The sequence below is a fragment of the Strongyloides ratti genome, assembly GCF_001040885.1.
Source record: "Strongyloides ratti genome assembly S_ratti_ED321, chromosome : 2".
Lineage (NCBI taxonomy): Eukaryota > Metazoa > Nematoda > Chromadorea > Rhabditida > Strongyloididae > Strongyloides > Strongyloides ratti.
In genome coordinates this window covers 817,389-839,193 of record NC_037308.1, presented here as the reverse complement: position 1 = coordinate 839,193, position 21,805 = coordinate 817,389, and the positions used below count along the sequence as shown (strand labels likewise).

At 23.7% G+C, this 21,805-nt stretch overlaps 11 protein-coding genes across 11 annotated transcripts; 7 read left to right on the top strand and 4 right to left on the bottom strand.

Annotated features, from left to right (window-relative positions):
- Window positions 1-200: 200 nt before the first annotated feature.
- On the top strand, window positions 201-1,926 carry SRAE_2000024400 (Zinc finger, RING-type domain and Zinc finger, RING/FYVE/PHD-type domain-containing protein; the record flags this gene model as incomplete). Its single annotated transcript, XM_024651051.1, has 5 exons — window positions 201-232; window positions 932-945; window positions 1,003-1,045; window positions 1,091-1,377; window positions 1,433-1,926. 5 exons carry the CDS (start codon window positions 201-203, stop codon window positions 1,924-1,926), a joined length of 870 nt encoding a protein of 289 aa, XP_024504767.1.
- Window positions 1,927-2,152: 226 nt separating this feature from the next.
- SRAE_2000024300 (Proteasome subunit alpha type-2) lies at window positions 2,153-2,935 on the top strand (the record flags this gene model as incomplete). Its single annotated transcript, XM_024651050.1, has 3 exons — window positions 2,153-2,190; window positions 2,233-2,556; window positions 2,602-2,935. 3 exons carry the CDS (start codon window positions 2,153-2,155, stop codon window positions 2,933-2,935), a joined length of 696 nt encoding a protein of 231 aa, XP_024504766.1.
- Window positions 2,936-3,112: 177 nt separating this feature from the next.
- SRAE_2000024200 (Lipoyl synthase, mitochondrial) lies at window positions 3,113-4,218 on the top strand (the record flags this gene model as incomplete). The annotated part of the gene is made up of 2 exons (XM_024651049.1): window positions 3,113-3,230; window positions 3,269-4,218. 2 exons carry the CDS (start codon window positions 3,113-3,115, stop codon window positions 4,216-4,218), a joined length of 1,068 nt encoding a protein of 355 aa, XP_024504765.1.
- A 100-nt stretch (window positions 4,219-4,318) lies between these two features.
- On the top strand, window positions 4,319-5,395 carry SRAE_2000024100 (Retrograde Golgi transport protein RGP1 homolog; the record flags this gene model as incomplete). Its single annotated transcript, XM_024651048.1, has 1 exon — window positions 4,319-5,395. One exon carries the CDS (start codon window positions 4,319-4,321, stop codon window positions 5,393-5,395), a length of 1,077 nt encoding a protein of 358 aa, XP_024504764.1.
- Window positions 5,396-5,760: 365 nt separating this feature from the next.
- Window positions 5,761-6,076, top strand: SRAE_2000024000 (Hypothetical protein; the record flags this gene model as incomplete). The annotated part of the gene is made up of 2 exons (XM_024651047.1): window positions 5,761-5,911; window positions 5,955-6,076. 2 exons carry the CDS (start codon window positions 5,761-5,763, stop codon window positions 6,074-6,076), a joined length of 273 nt encoding a protein of 90 aa, XP_024504763.1.
- Window positions 6,077-8,185: 2,109 nt separating this feature from the next.
- On the top strand, window positions 8,186-9,751 carry SRAE_2000023900 (XPG-I domain and 5'-3' exonuclease, C-terminal domain-containing protein; the record flags this gene model as incomplete). The annotated part of the gene is made up of 2 exons (XM_024651046.1): window positions 8,186-8,542; window positions 8,603-9,751. 2 exons carry the CDS (start codon window positions 8,186-8,188, stop codon window positions 9,749-9,751), a joined length of 1,506 nt encoding a protein of 501 aa, XP_024504762.1.
- Window positions 9,752-11,308: 1,557 nt separating this feature from the next.
- SRAE_2000023800 (Collagen triple helix repeat-containing protein) lies at window positions 11,309-11,794 on the bottom strand (the record flags this gene model as incomplete). Its single annotated transcript, XM_024651045.1, has 1 exon — window positions 11,309-11,794. The coding sequence occupies one exon, from the start codon at window positions 11,792-11,794 to the stop codon at window positions 11,309-11,311; it is 486 nt and encodes a 161-aa protein (XP_024504761.1).
- Window positions 11,795-12,565: 771 nt separating this feature from the next.
- SRAE_2000023766 (von Willebrand factor, type D domain and Repulsive guidance molecule, C-terminal domain and Repulsive guidance molecule, N-terminal domain-containing protein) lies at window positions 12,566-13,854 on the bottom strand (the record flags this gene model as incomplete). Its single annotated transcript, XM_024651044.1, has 2 exons — window positions 12,566-12,852; window positions 12,891-13,854. 2 exons carry the CDS (start codon window positions 13,852-13,854, stop codon window positions 12,566-12,568), a joined length of 1,251 nt encoding a protein of 416 aa, XP_024504760.1.
- A 556-nt stretch (window positions 13,855-14,410) lies between these two features.
- Window positions 14,411-18,492, bottom strand: SRAE_2000023733 (Rab3 GTPase-activating protein non-catalytic subunit; the record flags this gene model as incomplete). The annotated part of the gene is given in 5 exon segments (XM_024651043.1): window positions 14,411-14,773; window positions 14,816-15,588; window positions 15,601-17,129; window positions 17,176-18,251; window positions 18,298-18,492. 5 exon segments carry the CDS (start codon window positions 18,490-18,492, stop codon window positions 14,411-14,413), a joined length of 3,936 nt encoding a protein of 1,311 aa, XP_024504759.1.
- A 760-nt stretch (window positions 18,493-19,252) lies between these two features.
- Window positions 19,253-19,931, bottom strand: SRAE_2000023700 (M-phase phosphoprotein 6 family-containing protein; the record flags this gene model as incomplete). The annotated part of the gene is made up of 5 exons (XM_024651042.1): window positions 19,253-19,319; window positions 19,365-19,468; window positions 19,509-19,620; window positions 19,666-19,817; window positions 19,860-19,931. The coding sequence occupies 5 exons, from the start codon at window positions 19,929-19,931 to the stop codon at window positions 19,253-19,255; spliced, it is 507 nt and encodes a 168-aa protein (XP_024504758.1).
- A 912-nt stretch (window positions 19,932-20,843) lies between these two features.
- On the top strand, window positions 20,844-21,494 carry SRAE_2000023600 (RE59544p; the record flags this gene model as incomplete). Its single annotated transcript, XM_024651040.1, has 3 exons — window positions 20,844-20,879; window positions 20,917-21,274; window positions 21,322-21,494. The coding sequence occupies 3 exons, from the start codon at window positions 20,844-20,846 to the stop codon at window positions 21,492-21,494; spliced, it is 567 nt and encodes a 188-aa protein (XP_024504757.1).
- Window positions 21,495-21,805: the final 311 nt, after the last annotated feature.

Genomic DNA, 21,805 nt, shown 5'->3' with positions numbered 1-21,805 from the left:
ATAATTATTTATATTTAATATAGTTATATATGTAATTTCTAAATGATTTTTTCGTAGTAAATAACTACTCAAAAACAATTGTTTTGTTATGTCAATTTACATAACCATAATATTATAATTAGAACAAATCATTTAATTATTTCATTAAAAATAAACAAGTAAAATATTTTTCTGCTTTAAATTAACCTTCAGAACTCCTAATGGATTTACCAAATATTTTAAAAAAAGTATGGTTTAATCTTGAAGTTAAAAAAAAATTTTTCTACTAACTATAAGAAGAGTCAAATATCTATTTCCTGTTTCTAAATTTAAATGTTAATATATATTACTGGTCAAATTTTACAAATAGAAACTCCTTTATAACTTTCCTAAATGTGTACATACAACAATATTTACGTCACAAAATTAAAATCAAAAAAAATTCTAAACTTCTTAATTTTATTTATATTATTTCAATCATCAAATCTTTATAAACATAAAAAAAATCCATTTGTTTCTAATTCACATAAAACTAAAGCGAATTTAAAGTTGTACTAAATGTACTATTAAATTTGAATAGAAACTTCTGATGATTTTTCTATCAATAACACTATCTATATCTAAATCGAAGTTGATAACACCTATTGAAAATCAAACAATACTGACAAGTAAATATTTTATAAAATTCATTTATGAATGTTTATCCATGAACGAATTTAGAAAAAAGGATTACTGACGATATAATATCCGTATTGTTTTTACCAATTACTAAATATCTCGTCTCCAATATATTTAAAAGATAGTGCATTTCAACAAAAGAACAAAGTTTTCTGACTGGAAGTTTTTTTTATATTATTTAGGCTGAACTTTGTGCTTTTAATCGTACTTTCAATTGCAAAGGGAGTTATATTTAAAAATATTTCTGTTTGAGATATTTGCCGCTGTTTACTAGCTTTGTTTTTATCAGTAAATTTAAATATTTCCGTTATTTTTATTTTTTTTGATTAATCTATTTTTTAATAGAGTTTTTCATAGCGTTAACTTCGTTTACTAACTTTCACGCAGGGTAAAATAAGCTCATATTGACTATTACAGGTTTTTTTTGTTTCAGAATGTCTGGAGGTGATTCTGATATTGAGGATATTAGCATACTCTCAAATTCGACAGGTCAACTTTCTTTCAATGAAAATTCTTCCTCAACGACGTTACGCCTTTTAGATTTGGCTAACGCTGTTTTTGCTGATGATTCAAGTGAGAACAGTGATGAGGAGTCAGAAGACAGTGTTAGTACCATTGATTCTATTAGCGATGAAGAATCTGAAAGCAGCATTAGTATTGATAGTTCTCTTAGAGAGGATGAATTATATCATTTTTTAGATGATATTGACTTTTTGCAAGGTGAGTTGAAATATTCAAAGTGAAGTTAGTTTTATCTGACTTTTAACATATTTAGATGATGACGGCAATGACTACTCTGAAGATATGGAAGAAGTATTTAGTGACGAGAATAATTCAAATCATATAGATGGATCAAGCGAACAGTTTTCATCATCAGTAGTTCTGGGAGTTCCATTGTCCGCAAACAGAAGAAAAAGGCGATCTTCAGAGGCTGGTGATTTAAAAAATGAAAAAAAAATTCGTATGGATGAAAGGGAAAATGAGAAAACAGCAAGGGCATTACAAATTGAAGAGACAAAAGAGTTTTTGAAAAGTACTCATCTTGAATGTTCAATATGCCTTAGTGAAAGTCCAGAAATTAAAAATCCCATGTTCTGTGCGTTTTGCTTTAAATTGGTTGGCTGTGAACCTTGTTGCAGAAAATGGGCACAAGTCTCGAAAAAGAACATTGTCAAACGTGGTTCTACATGCCCATTGTGCCGCCACCGTTTTTCTGGCTCGATATCATCGAATCTTATAACAGTTTATATAACAGAAGTAACAATTTGATTCTTTTATTTGTAAGTAAATTTGTAAATTAGTTTATTTTTAACCATTCAATAAAAAATTCTTACTATTTTCTTTCTGGATTTTTTTTTTCATTTTTTTGGTGCTTGGTAATACCAACGTTGTATCTCGACACGACTTTTTCGGGTATTTTGGAACGTCGTCTAACAAAATCATCATTAACACACAAGAAATTGTTTATCTCCATATTTTCTAAAAATTCTTAAAGATGGGTGATCACTATGGATTCTCTTTAACTACATTCAGGTAACGAAAAGTACTTTTTATAGAAAAATAGAAAATTTTTAGTCCATCTGGTAAACTTATGCAGATTGAATATGCTTTAAATGCCGTTAAAAATGGTCAACCCTCAGTTGGTTTAAAAGCATCAGATGGTGTAGTTTTAGCGACAGAAAACAAATCAAGTGTTTTATTTGAAGATCAACCTAAAATTGAAACAATAGCAAAACATATAGGATGTGTTTATAGTGGAATGGGACCTGATTATCGCTTACTTGTTAAGAAAGCTCGTAAGATTGCAATGCAATATGAATTAATGTATGGAGAAGAAATCCCTGTTACTCAATTAGTTACCCAAGTTGCTGCTGTTATGCAAGAATATACACAATCTGGGTATTTTGAAATAATTTAAATATTTTGTTATTTTTCTATTTTTAGAGGTGTTCGTCCATTTGGTGTTTCTTTACTTATTGCTGGATGGGACAAAGATCCAGCTCGTCCTTTACTTTTTCAAGCTGATCCATCTGGAGCCTTTTTTGCTTGGAAAGCTAATGCGTTAGGTAAAGGTGATATTAATGCAAAAACTTTCTTAGAAAAACGTTATAACAAAACATTAGAATTAGAGGATGGAGTTCACACAGCATTATTAACACTCCGTGAATGTTTTGATGTTGGTATGAATGAAGATAATGTTGAAGTTGCGATTTGCAATGCACAAGGATTTACACGTTTAACAAAACACCAAGTAAAAGATCATTTGGCCTCTCTTTAAGATATTTAATTAAGGAATGATATCCGGTATTTTAAAAATTTTATAATCCATTTATTTATTTCATTCACATATACTAAGTTATCAGGCTATAAAGTTATCGTTACTTAATTTTCTTATGTTTGTTTTAAAACTATATTATTTGGTAGTGTGTCACTATATTAGTTAGTCAGAGAAGTTATGATCTTTCGTTTTGCGAGCATTAATTTTAGAAAAACATTTACCTTACATTCAAGATGTTTTGCCACTAGACCAAAATTACCCGATGGTCCTTCATTAGAAGATTTTATAAAAAATCGTAAGATTTCCAAAAAAGTTTGCCCTACTATATTTTAGATGATTTAAAATTGGATACTAAACAGATGAAGAGACTAAGGTTACCACCATGGTTGAAAAAAGATGTAACACATATTGAAGAAAAAAATTATACAAAATTAAAAAAGCAATTAAAAAATTTAAAACTTGCTACTGTTTGTCAGGAAGCAAGATGTCCAAATATTGGTGAATGTTGGGGTGGTGATGATGAAAGTCCATCAACAGCAACAATAATGTTAATGGGAGATACTTGTACTCGAGGATGTCGTTTTTGCTCTGTTAAAACAGCCCGTTCACCTGGACCATTGGATAGTTTAGAACCAATAAATACGGCAAAGGCAGTTGCTTCATGGGGTGTAGATTATATAGTTTTGACATCAGTTGATCGTGATGATTTACCTGATGGTGGTGCAAACCATATTTCTTCAACTGTAAAACATTTAAAAAATGAAGCTAAAAATATTTTAGTTGAATGTTTAGTTCCTGATTTTGCAGGAAATAAAGATTCTGTTGAAATGATTGCCAAAAGTGGTTTAGATGTATATGCTCACAATATTGAAACTGTTCGATCTTTGACACCTTCTGTACGAGATCCAAGAGCTAAATATGATCAAAGTTTAAAAATGCTTGAACATGCTAAAAAATGTGTTCCTTCATTAATTACAAAAAGTTCAATTATGTTAGGACTTGGAGAAACTGATTTAGAAATTGAAGAAACTATGAAAGATCTTCGTTCAGTAGGTGTTGAAGCATTAACATTAGGTCAATATATGCAACCTACTAAACGTCATTTACTTGTAAAAGAATGGATAACACCTGAGAAATTTGAATATTGGAAGACAGTAGGTGATAAAATGGGTTTTTTATATACTGCTAGTGGACCTCTTGTTAGAAGTAGTTATCGTGCTGGAGAATATTTTATTACAAATATATTGAAAAATAGAAAAGAAAAATTAAAAATTTCTAATTAGTTGTTTATAAAATAAAATATTAGCATTATTTCATAATATTTAAGGTTTCACCTTGTAGATAATTTTATACAGTTATTCTGTGTTTCATATTTTTTAGAATATGACATTAATTGGAATTGTTAAGATATCTAAAGATGTTCCTGTATTTTTACCTGGAGAATATGTTCCAATTAAAGTTACTATTACTAATTCAGGAGAAAATGAAATAATATCATGGGCATGTGTTCAATTACTTCTTGAAATTTTTCCTGGTAAAGGAGTTAAAAAATCTGAAAGATTTGAAAAACGTAGTAAACATATAGGTGAACCTCAAGTATTATTTTGTGATATTGAAGTAAATAAAAATGAAACACAATCTTTTAATGCTCAATTATTAATTCCTAATGATATTAAAATAATTCCTAGTTTCACAGGGACATATGTTGTATATGAATATAGTATTAGTATAGCAATTCAACCACATAAAAATGATCTTAAAATTACAAAATTATCTTTTGAATTAATGAATTATCCTTTTGAAATTCCACAAAAAAAATCTGAAGATTGCCAATCTGAGCTTTTTATAGATAATGATTGTGATCATGGTGAAAAACATTTTAGAGAAATTGTTGCAGATTTAGTTGATGATTTTTGTTTTAAACCTAGTGGAAAATCTTTTAAAATTGATGATCCTAAAGGTGTTATTTGTCATATTGATATGCCAAAAATGAATTTTAAATTTGGTGAATTAATTGTAGGTAAATTAAAATTTCCTCAAAAACAAGGAAGTTATTGTATTGAATATCTTGTTAGACTAGAATGTGTGGAACGTATAAAGAAAGGATTTGGTAGTTTAGATTCTAAGGAATGTGTTGTACCATTAAAAACAGATTATGGTGTTTGTTCTCAATATTCTTCTGTGGCTTTTCAATTACCTTTAGATACAGGAAATAATTTATGTTTTCATACAGAATTTTTATCTATATCATATAGATTACACTTTGAATTTGTTACAAGTGATTTTCCTGCTACTGTAGAAAAAGCATATAATACTTTAGGGGCTGCTAATAGTTTAAAAGTTGAATCAGTTGAATGGAATCTTCCTATTAATGTTATTGGTCCACCAACCCATAACGCTGCTTTATTTGCACATAATGATTTTTTTAATAGAGAAGATAAGATTATTCTTGTGGATTAACTTGAAAAAAAAAATATTCTGTTTCTTAGTTATTTATTATCATTATATTTTATAAAACAAAAATATTTTTAAAAAAAAAATACAGTAAATTATTTTATATTTTATTATTTTTTCCTTGTAGACATAAGTTTAAGAAATTATTTTTTATTTTAAATAAAATATTATAAATGTGAAATATTAAAAGTATATTAAGCACAATATTTCACATAAATTTGAAGAAGTAATTAATAAATCACAGATTAAGTAACCAAGGCAACAATAATTAAGATTCCGTTAGAACTTCCAAGATATTTAATTTTTTCTTACCATTCATTACTTATTTTTATAAAGTAATATTTAAAATATTTGTACTGTAATTTTTAATAATGACTACACCACAACAAAATAATACTACAAATAATTTAACTTCAAACAGTGATGATCATCAACAGAAAATAACAACAACTGCTGAGACAATTGCTCAAGCAATGTTGAAGAAACATCAACAAAAACTTCAGTTATCACATGGAAAATCATGTATGTAATTTTATAATCTTTTTTTTTTTAGTATTTTTTTAAGCAAGCGCTGGTGAACTAAAAGTAGGACCATTTGCTAGAATCAAAGAAAGTGAAAAAAAACGTTTTACAACTCCAACGTACGATAGTGATGATGACAATCTTTCTCCACACAACAAGAATTAGTTTTATGTGCTTCTAAAAAAAAATATTATTACAATGACGTTTGCATAGTAACCAAATTGTTACAATTCATCAATGTATGACAAACAATTTCGTAATCATTTATTATAAAATAAAAAAATTTGCATTAAATGTTTTTCTTTTTAAAAATTTTTTGAACATTAAATTTTACTTATTTCTTTTAATTTTAAAAGAAATTGTAACTTGCTTATTTTCATTAATTCCCTAAATTTCTATATATAAGCAGTCTTCTTTAATTTAATTCATTTCTCTTTACTTTCACATATAAATCTAAAAAAATTTTTATTTTACTATGATTATATTTCATAAAAGAATTTTAAATTCTCAGTAAAAGTAATATGATATTGAATACTTACCTTTTACTTTTTTTTTTCATTTATTATTTGGTATAACAAATATGGTTAAATTTGATTTTAAATTTAAATATATAGTATTTGTTTTGAAATAATTATAGAATTAATTACTTTTATAACATTACACATTTATTATATACTATAGTAAAATTTTATCTTAAAAGGACAAATTTTTTAAAGATTGAAATATGTTAGTCAGATTATAAACAATATTATCAAATATTAGCTATAATACAGTGAAAATAAATTATAGTTTATTTGAATTAATATATTTTATCACAATTATTGTATTTTTTTATTAATAATAAAATTGGTAATTGATATAAAATTTTTAACAATAAGGAATATTTAAGTTATTTTAAAATCTACTAATAAAATAGTGCAATAATAACATAAAGTGATATAAAAATTTTTTTTTTTTACATTATTTATATTAATTTAACATATTTTATGTTCATAAATTAATTTGATCTCTTAATTAAAATACTCTTCGTTACTTTTTTTAGAAAAACTTTATTATTATATCAAGATGTGTCATTTTGAATGTAAAATGATATAGTATACTTATTCATCTTGTCATTGCAATCCATCTAAATATATGCAATATCATAATAGTATACTACATAGATATAAATTTAAATGTATATATATATATATATATATATAAATATAAAAAGAAATTTTCATAGTATGGTATCAGAAAAATGTGGTGATTTTTGTATACAATTTAATTATACATGTCGTCCATCCGCTACATTTACATATAATTTTTTGTTTTGTTTTGTTTTTTTTAAATATAGGAATCACATTTAGTATAAACTTTCTTATAAACACTCTTATCTATTCTTTAAATTTGATGTTTTCTACATTTAAATTGATAAATAAATTTTATTGATATAAGTATATATATTTTGAAGAATAATTTTTAAATAACCATGGTATTTATCTATCCGATTTTATTGTTTTTTTTTCCTTCCATTTATAATCTTGAGCAGTCATTTATTTTTTTTTTTTTTTTTCCTTTCCTCAATATTACATTTTTCTTCAATTTCCTAGACAACACTATAACACCACAAACATTACTCTCTCCATATTGTGCCCGTCTATTGACGATACTTATATCAGCAACACACAAGAGCGCAGTGTCCACTTTTATAATGATAGAGGGATGTATTCACTATTCACAGAAATAAAATTTACTGAACAGCCAAAATGTACAGCGGGTTGTTTGGTGGCTGAAATAAATTGGTTGTATAAATGAAATAGAAGTGTATATTTTATAATGGAGTCTATGTCTATGAAAAATCATTAATTTCTCATCTTAGTATTTTTATTTTTTTACCATTCATATCTCTTGTAGCGACTGTTTGCTAAAAACTTTCATGAAACAATAACAGAAATAAAATTCTCTATCTGATTATTTGTTATACAATAAGAAAGCATTATTTTTTACTTTGTGAAATTATAAAGTGCAGCTAATATTAGTATATTCCCAAAACGATTATTCATTTTACAATCAGTTTTTCTAATAAGTTTTTGTTATAGTTTTAATTTAACATCTCATATATTTTTCGATAACTTAACAATCTATGTTGCGAACATCAATAAATTGATATGTTGGTGTATTTTGCAATAATCACAATTTTTATATTATAACAATATATATATATATTTTTTTTAAATAATCTAGTTCGTAAATTATCAATTTATTTTAAATGAGAATAATAATAGTTATATTATGTTTATAGATTTAAAATTTTACCCATGTCCAATTATGTCAAAACCTTTCTATGATTTTGTGGTTCGATTCGCTGAACCTATATCTGTTAGCGAGTTATTTGGTCAAACAGTGGTTATTGATGGGACATCATGGGTTTTTGAAATTAAAGGCACAACTAGTTTAGATCGCCGTTCTGTTGGCTATAGATTCGTGCAACGTATCTGCAAACTGGTTGAAAATAATATCAATCCTATTGTTTTTTTTGAAGAGATGGATGTAATTAAAAAAAAGAAAAATAGAAATTCTAAGTCAACCAAAAACCAAACTTATAATCCAGCAATTGTTGATGTTTTTAATGTTTGTCAACAGCTTAAGGTAATTTTTTTTCTTATCAATCGTTAATTTTTATAATCTATATATGTATATATAACTTAGGTTCTTTTAACATCATTACGTATTTCAACATCAACTCTTCAAATTTCTTCATGCAAGCAAGCGGCGCTGATGGAATATAATAATAAATGTAGTGGAATAATTACCAAAGATCCTGAATTTCTTTATTATGGAGGAAGAAAGTTATATATAATGGAGTGGGGCAATGAAAAAGAAGATATAACAAATGTAAAAATACTTAGTATGGATACATTAGAAAGAGAATATTCACTATATAGAAATAGATTAATTGCTATTGGAATGTTTCTTGGTTGTGATGCATTACCTGGTGGTTTTCCTAATATTGGTACTGTTATTGCATTAGAAATAGTTAGTGAATTTACAATGAGTGAAGATGATGCTCCGTTAACAATATACGAACGATATAAAAGTTTTATGAAAAAAGAAACAATAACAAAAGGTCCATTAACTGCAACTCTTAATAAATTAGCTCGTGTAAATTTTTATGTGCCAAATGAATTTACGGATAATGATGACTTAACAAAACGATTAACATTATACTTAATGGGAAGTGATGATTCATGTGATGAAAAGTATTTAAAACAGTTTCCATTTTTTACTGATTCTATAACGAGTATTAATTTTCACTCATTTGCTAACATTTCTGCTTATGGTAATGAGTTTTTGAAAAATGTAATGATTGCTGGTGATAAATTGTTATTAGAAGGAAAAAAGTTAATATCTATGTTAGAAGATGCTGTTAAAGTTGTTGAAAAAAAGCGTATTCATAATACTATAAGAACAAATAATGTTTATTCTCCAAAAAGATTGGAAAATATTCGTTGTTCAAAAAGAGAAATTGCAGCATTAAAATTATTACGTGCTAAAGATGAATATTATATTATAAAGTCAGAAGAATATGTTGAATCATCTGAATCTGTCGTTGCACAACCATCAACTTCAGGAAGTAATAATTCATCACCAACTATGGAACCTATAGTTGATTCTCCAGGTGTACTTCACCAAGCCAACAATCATATATTAATAAAGGGTACTGACATCACTCTATCAAATTCTTTTCAAAATTATTTAGATGTCAAAGTACAAAGAAATATTCATGAATATGACCAAGAAACTAATGATGCAGATGATTTACCACAACCCAAAAAAGCTCGATTTCTTGCCTCATAACAGTTATATAACGTTGACATGTTCTGGTAGTATGGAAATTATTCAATTCTACATATAGATATATGAAACGGCTATGATATTTAACGGGTATTTTATCAAAACATGAATTTAATTAAAACTTTCATTATTAAAATATGAAATATTTTTTGGAAATTACAACTATAATTTTTTACATTTTAAGCTATTCATTATTCGGGTAGAAAATTTTTATTTAATTTACACAGAATTTTATAGAAAATTGCTTGCACTATAATATATAAGACTAAAAGATTATTTAGAAGGAGTTTTATTATTTTTTTAAATAAATATAACAAAGAAGAAAATTGGGTACTATTCAAATTTGGTAGGGCCATTTTTTTTTCAAGAACAATATGCAAAATAATTAAAAATTTTATTTTTTTTTATTTATAAATACAATTATTTTATATAATAAAAAAAAAGTTTTTTTATTGTTTTCACGGTTTAAATATCAATTTTTTTTTAATTATTTATACTAATTATTATCGTTTGCTCAGTTTTGTGGTTAATTGTATTTGTAATGAATTTTTTATTTTTCTAAGTAAATTTTTGTTGATTTTTCATAATTTAAACGATTTATTATAAATATATTTAAAAACAATAATGGAATATTTTTATATTTAAAATAATTATTTTTGGTGAGAGAAAAAAGTTTTCTATAGTATATAAACTTAATATTCAAAATTATAATTATGTATGCTTTATATACTTATAAAATTTTTTAGATTTTTTGTAGATTTTTTTTGTAATATAGATTTTAGTTGTAAATTAGATTAATTTTTAAAAACTATAAGTTTAGAGTAATTTTATAAAAAAAAAGTCATTTTTGTAACTTTTGAGTTTTATATAAAATTTTAAAAATATGAAGGCATTTTTTTAAAAAGGTTAATTTTTTACTTAAACACAAAATTATTAACATTCTGAAAAAATGTATTCAAAGATAAGACTTTTAAAAATATTTCATTAATTTTCACAAAAAAATATCATCTTTAAAATTTGATATGATCATTTTAAATAATAAAAAAAAAATTTTAAACAAAAATAAGTACATAGAAAATAATAAAATAAAAGATAAAAACTATTAAAAAAAGTATTTATTATGAAAAAAGCTTTATTAACAAATACAAAAAATGTTAACTTTATTTTTAAAATTTTTAAAACATAAAAATTTTGGATTGCTAAATATTTCTAAAACGTGTTAAAAAGATTCTTGAAAAAAAATGACATACAAAACTCTCAATAAGATTTTGATTTAAGTAAGCATTTTTCTATAGATTGAATTCAGAAAACATTCTAAATTTAGAATTTCTTTATACTTGTTTCATTTGAAAACAAAAAAATAAAGATAATGATTTACTTTTATAAATACTGTATAATGTTGTTATGAAGTAACTTCCTCTAGATAAAAATTAATAAGTAAGATGTTTAATGACAAAAAAATATTCATCATATAGATTAGACAAGTACAGGAAATAAGAAAGTAGTAAATGTCTAATTGATTTTACTATTGTAATTGTCATTGTTTCAGTTAATAAAAAGCTAGTGGCAACAAGCTTGAACTTTTAAAGGAATTCTTTCTTCACGATTATCCATACGATCTGTTCTTGATAAGGCATATTCTCCAAATTTGTATTGATCAATATACATTTCATATTGTCTAATTTCTACAAAACTTGGTGGACAATTTCCAATACTTAAAATACAATAACCTTTATCATTTACTAACCAACCAGGAAGTCCAGGTAAGCCATCTTTACCTGGTTCTCCTTTTGATCCTGGTAATCCAGGTATTCCCTGCAGACCTTGTGGTCCTCGTTTTCCATCTAATCCTGGTGGTCCAATTTCTCCTACTTCACCTGGTATTCCTGGTTTTCCAACACTTCCAGGTTCACCAGGCAATCCCGTTCTCCCTGGCATTCCTGGTACTCCCATATCACCTTTATCTCCTTTTTTTCCTGGTGGACCAATTATTCCAGGTTTACCAGGTATACCATCTTTACCTGGATATCCAGGTAAACCTTGCATTCCTATTCCCTGTTGACCTATATCACCTTTATCACCTTTAGGTCCTGGAAAACCTGTTAGACCAGATATACCTTTTATTCCTGGTATTCCAGGTTCACCTTTTATTCCCGGTATACCAGTATATCCTTTATCACCTTTAATACCTGGATATCCTTGTGGTCCTTGGGGACCTGGTAATTGAGGATCTCTGTTACGATTAATATTTTGCATAATACTAACAACATGCTAAAAAAAAAAAAAGTTTATTAAGTAATGATTAATATATATTATTTCTTACATTTTGTAATGACTCAATTCTAGCATTTTGTTGATCAATTAAAATTTGAAGTTTAATAACATCTTCTGCCACTGAACGAGAATCAGGTGTTACTCCATATATATTATAAAACAATATAAAAAAAATGAAAAAAAATAATTGTGAAATTACACCATTAGCCATTTTTCAAATGTTATTAAATTGTTGAAACATATCTTAAATATTAGTTATTCTTCTTTATCTAATTTATCATTGAGTTTAATGTTAAAATATATAATTAATTACACATTGCAATTTATTTTATATATTTTTAATGATAAATATTTTAACAAACTTAATTTCTTTTTGTTTATAAAATAAGTTAATAAAATAAAGGATAAAAATAAATTATACAATTTTAATATAATATATTTTAATGCTTTAGAAAATATTTTATAAATTTTTATAAAAATTATAAGCTAAGATTGATAGTAAGATAATATTAATTGTTAAAAAGTTATATAAAAATCTTATCATTATAATTTGTGTAAAAAGTAATATAAAATAATTATACTTTGTATAAATTTATCTAAAAATACATTATAAACTTGAGAATTTTGAACATTTGTACATGTCAAATTTTGATACAAATTATATGAAAATTTTAAATTTTGTTTTCTTAAATTATTTTTAATATTATAAATTTTTTCTTGTTGTTGAATTGGAAAATTTGCCATTATATATGATGAATTTCCATAATACATCATATCAAAAATACAACTTTCAAGGTAAAATTTTTTTAAATTTTTTGATTTACAAATATCTTTAAAAAAATTATAAATTATTAAAAATTAAATTTACCTTTTGATGATACAAAATCATTAATTGGTTTAACATTATAACAATTTTGAAAATTTTCTAAATTATTTATTACATTATTAGATTTAGATTTAAATAAATTGTTGATTGAAAAATTCATCATACAACCATGATAACATAAATGATTCCAATTATAATTATCTACAACAGTATCATTCAAAATTTTAAAATTGTTTTTGACATTTGATGTTAATATAGATATAGATAATGAGGTATTAAATTTATATAAATTAATTTTAGTTAAAATATGATTTAATGATATTTGTATTGATGTTGAATTAATTTTTTTTATTTCAACTGATGGTTTTAATCGTTTACCTCCATAAGTCATACCATCATTAAATGATGCTAATAAATTTTTTGCATCATTAGTAATTGTATATGATCTTCGATGAGTACAGTTACTCATTTTATTTATAATAATTGATATTTTTTTAATTACTGTTAATTTTTTATTATTATAATTTAAATAATCAAAAGTTATTTGTATTGATAAATAATTATTTGAAATAGCTGTATATGTACCAACAGAAAAAGGACAATGAAATGTATATCCATAAAATGTTTGAATATGATTACCTCCAAATATAGCACAATAATATTTAGGTTCTTTAATTTTTATCAATTCATTAAATGATATTGAACAATGAGAAAATTTTTTGTTTTTTATAATATTTTTACAATTAAAATATTCTTGTTGTTTGGTAAGAATAGTTTTAAGTGTATGAAATTGTAAATTTCCCATACAATAATTTAGATTTTTATCTAAACAATTTAAATAGGATTCTATTATTTTACAAAATAATCTATTTGAACCAATATTTACTTTATTTCTTTGCATATCTTTTGAATAATTTATAGAACATTTATACAATTTACATTTTTTTCCATAGATAGAAAATATTTTTGATAACATTAAAATAAATATACATATTCTAAAATCCATTTCTAAAATATAATTAAATAATATTTGTAAATATCAAAATTTACTAATTGCGCTAACTTTTTAAAAGTTTTGTATATTTAAGAAATAAAGAGTACTTTATATATGTGTGAAAAATTAAATAACTTTTAAATATATTTATAAAATTTTCAAGAAGGTAATTATATAAATAGTACTTTGTTAAAATAAGATACATTAATATTATTAAAAATGTATAATTTATAAAGAAGAAAGACATTAAGATTAATAATTTATAATAATAATTAAATTGTACCTAAATTAATATAGTATTGTTTTTATAAAATTTAAATCAAAATATAATTAAAACATTGAAAAATAAAAATAAAGAATTTTATTGAAATATAAAATATTTTTACTTAAAAACAAATATTTATAAACTTTAAAGTAAAATAAAAAATTTTTTTTTTGAAGTATAAATTAAATATACAAATAAAATTTACGGCTAAGTTATGGTATTCATTTATATGTTAACTTCATTGTATAATAACTTTTATTTAATTTTAAATGACAGTAGAAAATTTGCCAAATATATTCATTTTTAAAATTTTGAAACAATTTCTAGAAAACTTTTAAGCAAATATTTAGTAGAATCATTCTTTATATTTTCTGTTTCAATTATATTTAATAACCGACTTATTAAACGTATCAAATCTTCAGGTTTATAATCTTTTATCTCAGCTTCATCAAATTCTAATACTTCAATATATGATAATGCTGTGTCAAGTGATATTATTTGATTTTTTAAGATTGATCTAATTTCAGAATTTCTTTCTAATAAACAACGAATACGAAAAGCAATTATTGGAATTAAAGAAGGAATTAATAGATCATGTTTGACTAAACAAGACATTGCCTTCTCACCACGTAAATCCATAGAATGACGGTAAAATAAAAAAATTTCCTAAAAAAAAATTTAATAAAATATGAAACATTTTTTTTTTACCTTTATTCTTAATGCATCAATATTTAAATTCCAACTACATGATATTTCTAAAATAGTATTCCAATAATTAAGTGCATAACAATCATCTTCTAATGCAAAATTTTCAATAGCTTTTTCCATAAATTCTTGTCTTCTTTTTGTACATTGTTCATCAACATCAGATATTGTAATTAAAGGATGTGAATGTAATGATTGAAAAAAAGCTCTATTACCTATTTGATCAAATAAAAATCTTGGTCTAGTAGGTAATGATAATGAAAGTTGTAAACTAATAACAGTAGATAAATGATAATGATGTAAAATAAGATGATAATTAACGGGTTGTTTTTTGATTGATATTTCAATTAATGTATCTTTAATTATATTATTATCAGTATTTTTTCCAAAATCAAAAAATCTTGTAAAAAAATCTTCATAACATATTTTTACAGAACTAGCACTTTCAATAACATTTAATGCTTTCATCCAACATTTAAATAAACCAATAATACAATCTACAAATTCAATTATTTCTGTCTCACCTATACCAATAAATTTTTTAAGTTCTCTATCTGTTGGTAAATCACCGGATGTATTTAATAAATCATACAAAGCTTTAAAAGGACTTTGTAAAAATGTATCCCATATCATAAGACATAATCCATGTTGAATAGTTGGATATGGTTGTAATATTCTTAAAGAATTAATACAACTATTTAATTTTGAAATATTTTTAAATTTTGATTTATTCCATAATGAAATACATTCCCAAGAAACATCAGCAAATAAAAATTCTATATTAATACTTAAAGGAAAATATTTTAAAATATTTCTTAATGATGGTAACCAACAATTTTGATCTATGTCTTTTAATGATAATGAATTATAACGAAGATTAGATGGTAATGTGTACAATTCATTTACATGACAATGAGTTATTAATTCTTCAGGTGATGTAAGTAATGATAATAATATAGATTGACTATCATAAAATTGACAAAGCCACATCCCCAAAGTTTCTCGATAAAATGAATATTTTTTTTGATAAACTTTTTCTAATGATACTTCTGGTGAATATGGTAAAGTTGAAATAAATGTTAATATTAATAAATGTTGAACAGTAAGAAATAAAGCTTCAGTTTGCATATCAATGTCTTCCCAACCACTAAGTACATTAATATTTTCTTCATTATTTTCATTTTCTTGACTAATTGAAAATAAAATCATTGTTAACATTAAAGCATTCCTAACATTATTTGTCTCTAAAACTTTTCCATTTATAAATGACATTATAGAAGATTTTTCATGAAAAGATATATTATTTAAAAACATTTTCATCATTGATTTTCCAAAATTAAAAATTTTCATATAATTTATGTCATTATTATTTGATAAAAAATAAATTGTAAATAGTTTCATAATATAAAAATAATCGAAAGGAAGTTTAGATATTTGATTAATAAAATCATCTATTGAAATAATTCCTTTTAATACTGGATTAAAAATTAAATCACCAAAAGAAAGATATGATTGAAAATTTTTAAATTTATCTAATAATAATTGATCTTGTAATTCAATAACTTTTAAAAATTCCATTAAAATAATAACATTCTTTCCATTTTTAGATATTTTATTACTAGAAATATTTAATACTAATAAAGCATCATTAACCAAATCCTGTGTAAGATTAAAATTTATCATTTCAACATCTTCATTAGTGTTATTTTCATCTTGTACTTTTAAAAAATATTCATATATTTTTAAATACTCCATAATAACACTTATTTTATGTTTTTTATTTTCATCTTTGATTTCTTTTAAAAGTTTTTTGGTAATATCAATTTTTGATGTTAATGTTAAATTCTCATTATAAATATATTCAAGGTATTCTTTATATATATTTTCTACATATTGTAATTTTTTTATCAATTCAAACCATTTTTCGTTATCTTTTAATTTAAGTGACTTTCTTATTTCACATATTAAATTTTTATCATGAGTAGAAGCATCTAATTCATGACATAATGACAATGAAAATGGTATTGAATATGTAACCAACATTCCATTTGGTTTAATATAAATAAATGATAAATTTTTATTAAAAGAACGTAAATCATTACGACAACCCAAAATTTGATTTTGAACCAGAAGTAATCTACCATTTTTATCTGCATGAAATGCTCCTACACGTTTACCAGTTCTTAAAGACCATATTTCAATAATAGCCCTTCTAGGTAAATAAAATATAACAAATAATGTTTTTGTTTTACATTTCTTATTATCTAAATCCATTACACCATATGTTTCATAGAAGGCACATTTTGCATCACGATATCTTTAAAATTAAATACAAAATAATAATTTTATTTTATTTAACTTACCCTTTCCACATTTTTAAAATTATGTTTGTTCTGGTACAAACTAATGAAATTCTTGCTATTGAATCACATATCAAAGCAAAATCCCATGGTTCTGGAGCTTTAAAAATACGTTCTCCTTTACGACCTTCATCTTTTAATATACATTTTGCAGGAGCATGAGAATAAGGAATCGAAGATGGTAGATCTTTTTTAACAACATCTTTTGTTTGAGATGATGTCAAACCAAAAAATGAACGAATCCCAAAACTAGGAATATATGATGCTACACCTTCTGTAACTATTTTTTTTACATTATGTATACCTTCTGTAATTAAATCTCTTCCTGAATCTTTATCCCACCAATTAAAAACAGCCCATCCATTTCCTCCTGTTGTAATATATGTTGAATATACTGGTATTGGTTTTGAACTAATAATAGCATTTTCTCCATCATCTGAAAATGAACCTTCTACCAGACGATCAAATAATGGAGGTCTATATGGTCTAGTAATTTGAAAATCTTCAGATTGTAATCCATTTTCTAAATATAAAACATGACATGGAATATCAAGACTCATTGAAATATCATTAACATTCATTTCATTTTTAGCTATTTTAGAACGTGCTGAAATTAATGTTGTTAATAAACCTTTTCCTTCAAAAACAACTAATCTATTTTTACATAAAAATGATAATTCTTGATTACCAGGTAATGTAGAATTGTCAAAATCTATTCTTTTAATTGCAAAATGAGAAATATGTTCTTTAAAAATAATAACACCAGTTTCAGTAAAAAATAATGCATGACCCGTAGATAAACCCAAAATAATACAAGTCCAATTAACATGCCCAGCATCAATTTTTCCTTTACCTGATATAGGTAATACATAAACACATCGTATAAAATCTTTATTTTGATTATCTAAATATTCTGATACATCTTTTTCAACAATTATATTCATTTGATTTCCTTTTTTTTCTAAAACAACAAATTTTCTAAAGTTTACTAATACTATGTATTCACTATTCAATGAAACTCCTATAAGAGTATTTTTAATCCATTTATCTTTTAATTCTTCATTTCCTTTTTCATCATTCTACAATAATATTTTCTAATATAATAAAAATTTAATTATCGCTTACTTCAATAAAGTGATTATCTTCCCAATTTTCATCTTCGGAATTTTCTTTATCATCTAATATACTTGTAACATTTACATCTAATTCACTCTTCTTTTTTTTTTTCTTTTGTAATATAGTATCATTATATAAAAAATTATTAATTCTTCCAATCTGATTTTCAGTTAACTGAGCTATAAAAACTTCATTACAACTCATTTTTATTAATATGATTTTTCAATTACATCAAGTATATAATATTTATGATACTTGTAGTCAACAAAATGAATCCTTAATAATATGCTGCAACTATACTATATATCTAGGTTAATATTATAAGAAGTATATTCTATAATAAATTAATATATAATAAATACTGGTAAAAAAAATAGTATATAAAATATTGCTTTTTGTAAATGATAACAAAAGTATATCAATAATGATTAATATTTTAATTATAAACCACGTGAATCTATGAAATGCACATATTCCCAAAATGTAATATTAACCAAAAATTTGTTTTTACAATATCAAATGATATTTTATCTATTTAGACAAAAGACTTTCATTGAATATACTATTTTTCCATATATCCTAGGTAAATTTGGTCAAAAACCATATTACAATAATAAATAAATATTTGAAAAAAATAAAATAATAATAAATGTATACATAGGTAAGGTAAAATTAAATATTAATGATGATTTAAAAATTTTAAGTATTATATACTATAATTATATTATTGTTTTTAACTTGATTATTTTATCTAAAATTAATCAAATAACTATTATTTTTCAAAATTCTTATTATATAATTTAACAAAATTAATGTAATTTATTCTTTCCATTTTGCTAGTAATACTATAGAAAATTTTGTATAAAAAAAAATAATTTCAAGATATGTTTCATGTAAAACAATTTAATCAAATCTTCATACTTTATATGATAAGATATAGAAGTAATTTTTGTACAATAGTAATTTAAATTTCTTTTTTTGTTTCTTTTGATTTTCTGTTAAACATTTTTTTTAATTTTTTAGATCCCACTCTAAAAAAAATATTAAAATTAATATTTTTCTTGTTATAAACTTACAAATTAACAAATTCTTTATCATCTACATCTTTTTTTTCCATGTGTTCAAAGTCTTCATCTTCTTTATTTTCATTTTTAAGATTATCATAAAATGTCATTAATTTCTACAAATAATAATTATTTTATTTTAAATAGTTAACATACCTCTACTTCCTGATTAAAACCTTTAAAAGATCTTCTTCCAAAGCTAAGATCTTGTAATTTCATATAACTATCTTCAAAGATGTATGATATATTTTTTACTAATTTATTATTTCTATAAGGATAAAATTGTAAAATAAAAACAACTTTTAAAACTTACTTAGTTGAATTATTCCCCAAAGTATACATAGCTTTCGAGGAACCAGATAACTTTATATTATCCCTAAATTTGTTAATAACATTATCCGATATATTGTTAATTTTTTGTTTCTCTTTAAAATCAACAACTTTATTCTTAGTACGCTTCATAAACTAAAAACTTTAATACTACATTTTAATATGTTATAAACTTACCTTCATATCTAAAACACCTCTAGAGACTGTTTTTTCAAAAAAATGTTGTCGTTCTTCACTTTTTGGTTTCATTTTTATTACCTATAAGTTTTCAAAATAAAATTGTGTGTAACCTAACTTTGAATAAATTTTTTTAAATTACTTATTTCTCCTAAAACGATAAATTTTATACACATTGTTCCATTTTTATCAGAGCGCCGCCCAATCTTATGCTTGCAATCACCATTCCGACATATTATTTTTCACTATCTTTTGCTTTATCACTTACCATCGATTAATATAGGAGGCTTAAAATTACATAACAATGAATTTAGTTATGACATTCAATTAACAAGTGTGTTTTTAAAATAAAAAGTATTCCATGTCCAGAGAAAAATATAATTAATAATAATACACTATCAAAAAAATGTACTTGTTTATTTTTTACTTTACCAATACAATTTACGATTTTATTATGCATTCATACATAAATCCAATTTTATAAAATTTTTATTTATTCCTTCCTAACCTCCAATTTACATCTTGTTTTCCGTCTTAATTATATTCTCTTATTTAAAATTTTTTGTTTATAAAATATCATTATATGTATACTAATCATCTTTCATATTTTCTAATCTTAAAAGGTTATAACATTTTAGATAAACTTTATTTTTTTTATATTTAATTCATTGAATAACAAATTTTTTTTTTAGTTCAATTACATCTAATTTTTAATATTATTATTCTCAAAAGCAACTCTTAAGATTAAGTTTTTCAACTACTAAAATTTTTGTTATATCTGCCATAAAATCAATGTTTAATTGTGTAAGAAAATTTTTTAAATATTTTTTGGTAAATATTAGGCTTTATTGATGTTATACTTTAAATATACTATTTAATTTTTGTCAATAATGGTTTTTAGATAGTATTTTAAAAGAAACAGATAGTTATATATATATATATATTATACTAATTATATACTAATTTTGCTAAGAATATTTCAATATGGGAGCTAAACAATCTGTTCAGTCTAGTATCGAAGTAGGCATCTTTTTTATATTTTGATGTAACTTTTTAGAGTCGTCAAAGATCGAACTCTGTAATTGATAATTCAGGTGCTGGTAATAACTCTAGAAGACGAGAATCATCTATTGAACGTAATAATCGCACTAGTAGAAGAAGATTTGAATCAAGTGGGGATGAGCTATTCATTTCAGAAGGGTCTAACAATGTTGGAAATACTATGTCTTTGGGATTCCCTTTGTTATTTTTTGGAGATAGTGGAAGTCAAAATAGAAGACGAGGTAACAATAACCATGATGCACTTCGTATAGTACGATCTCAAAGTCAATGTCCAGTTTGTAAAAAATTAATTTCAAACCAAGAGTTGCCAGCACATTTGAATGAATGTTTAAAACCACGTCTACAATATAATAGTACGTTATTTCTACTTTTATTTTTTATTATATTTTATTATATTTAGATGAAGTACTAACACAAGATAGAGGAGAATGTCCTATTTGCTTAGAAGAAATGGAAAAAGGGAGTACGATAGCACGATTAGAATGCTTTTGCATTTTTCACAAGCATTGTATTGATACGTGGTTATGTCGTGGTAATTCTAATTGGTGCCCAGAACACCCAGTGTATGATTAATTATTTTCCACATTAAGCATAATGGAAATTATATTTTATGGGTATAAAAAAAAAACTCGGGTACTTATCCGTTAGTTCCCCTCCCTCAAATAAAAGGCAATAAAGAACTTACTAAACAAAAAGTTATTTTATTTTATTTTTTTTTTTGTAAATATATTTCTTTAAATTGTTTAAAAATAAAAATCTATTACAAATAAACTTTATCAAGAATTTAATAGATGGTCATAATTAATATAAATATTTTTGTAATTCCAAATTCTTAAAATTTGTAAGAATAAATCTTAACATTTATTCTTCTCATTCCAATTGAA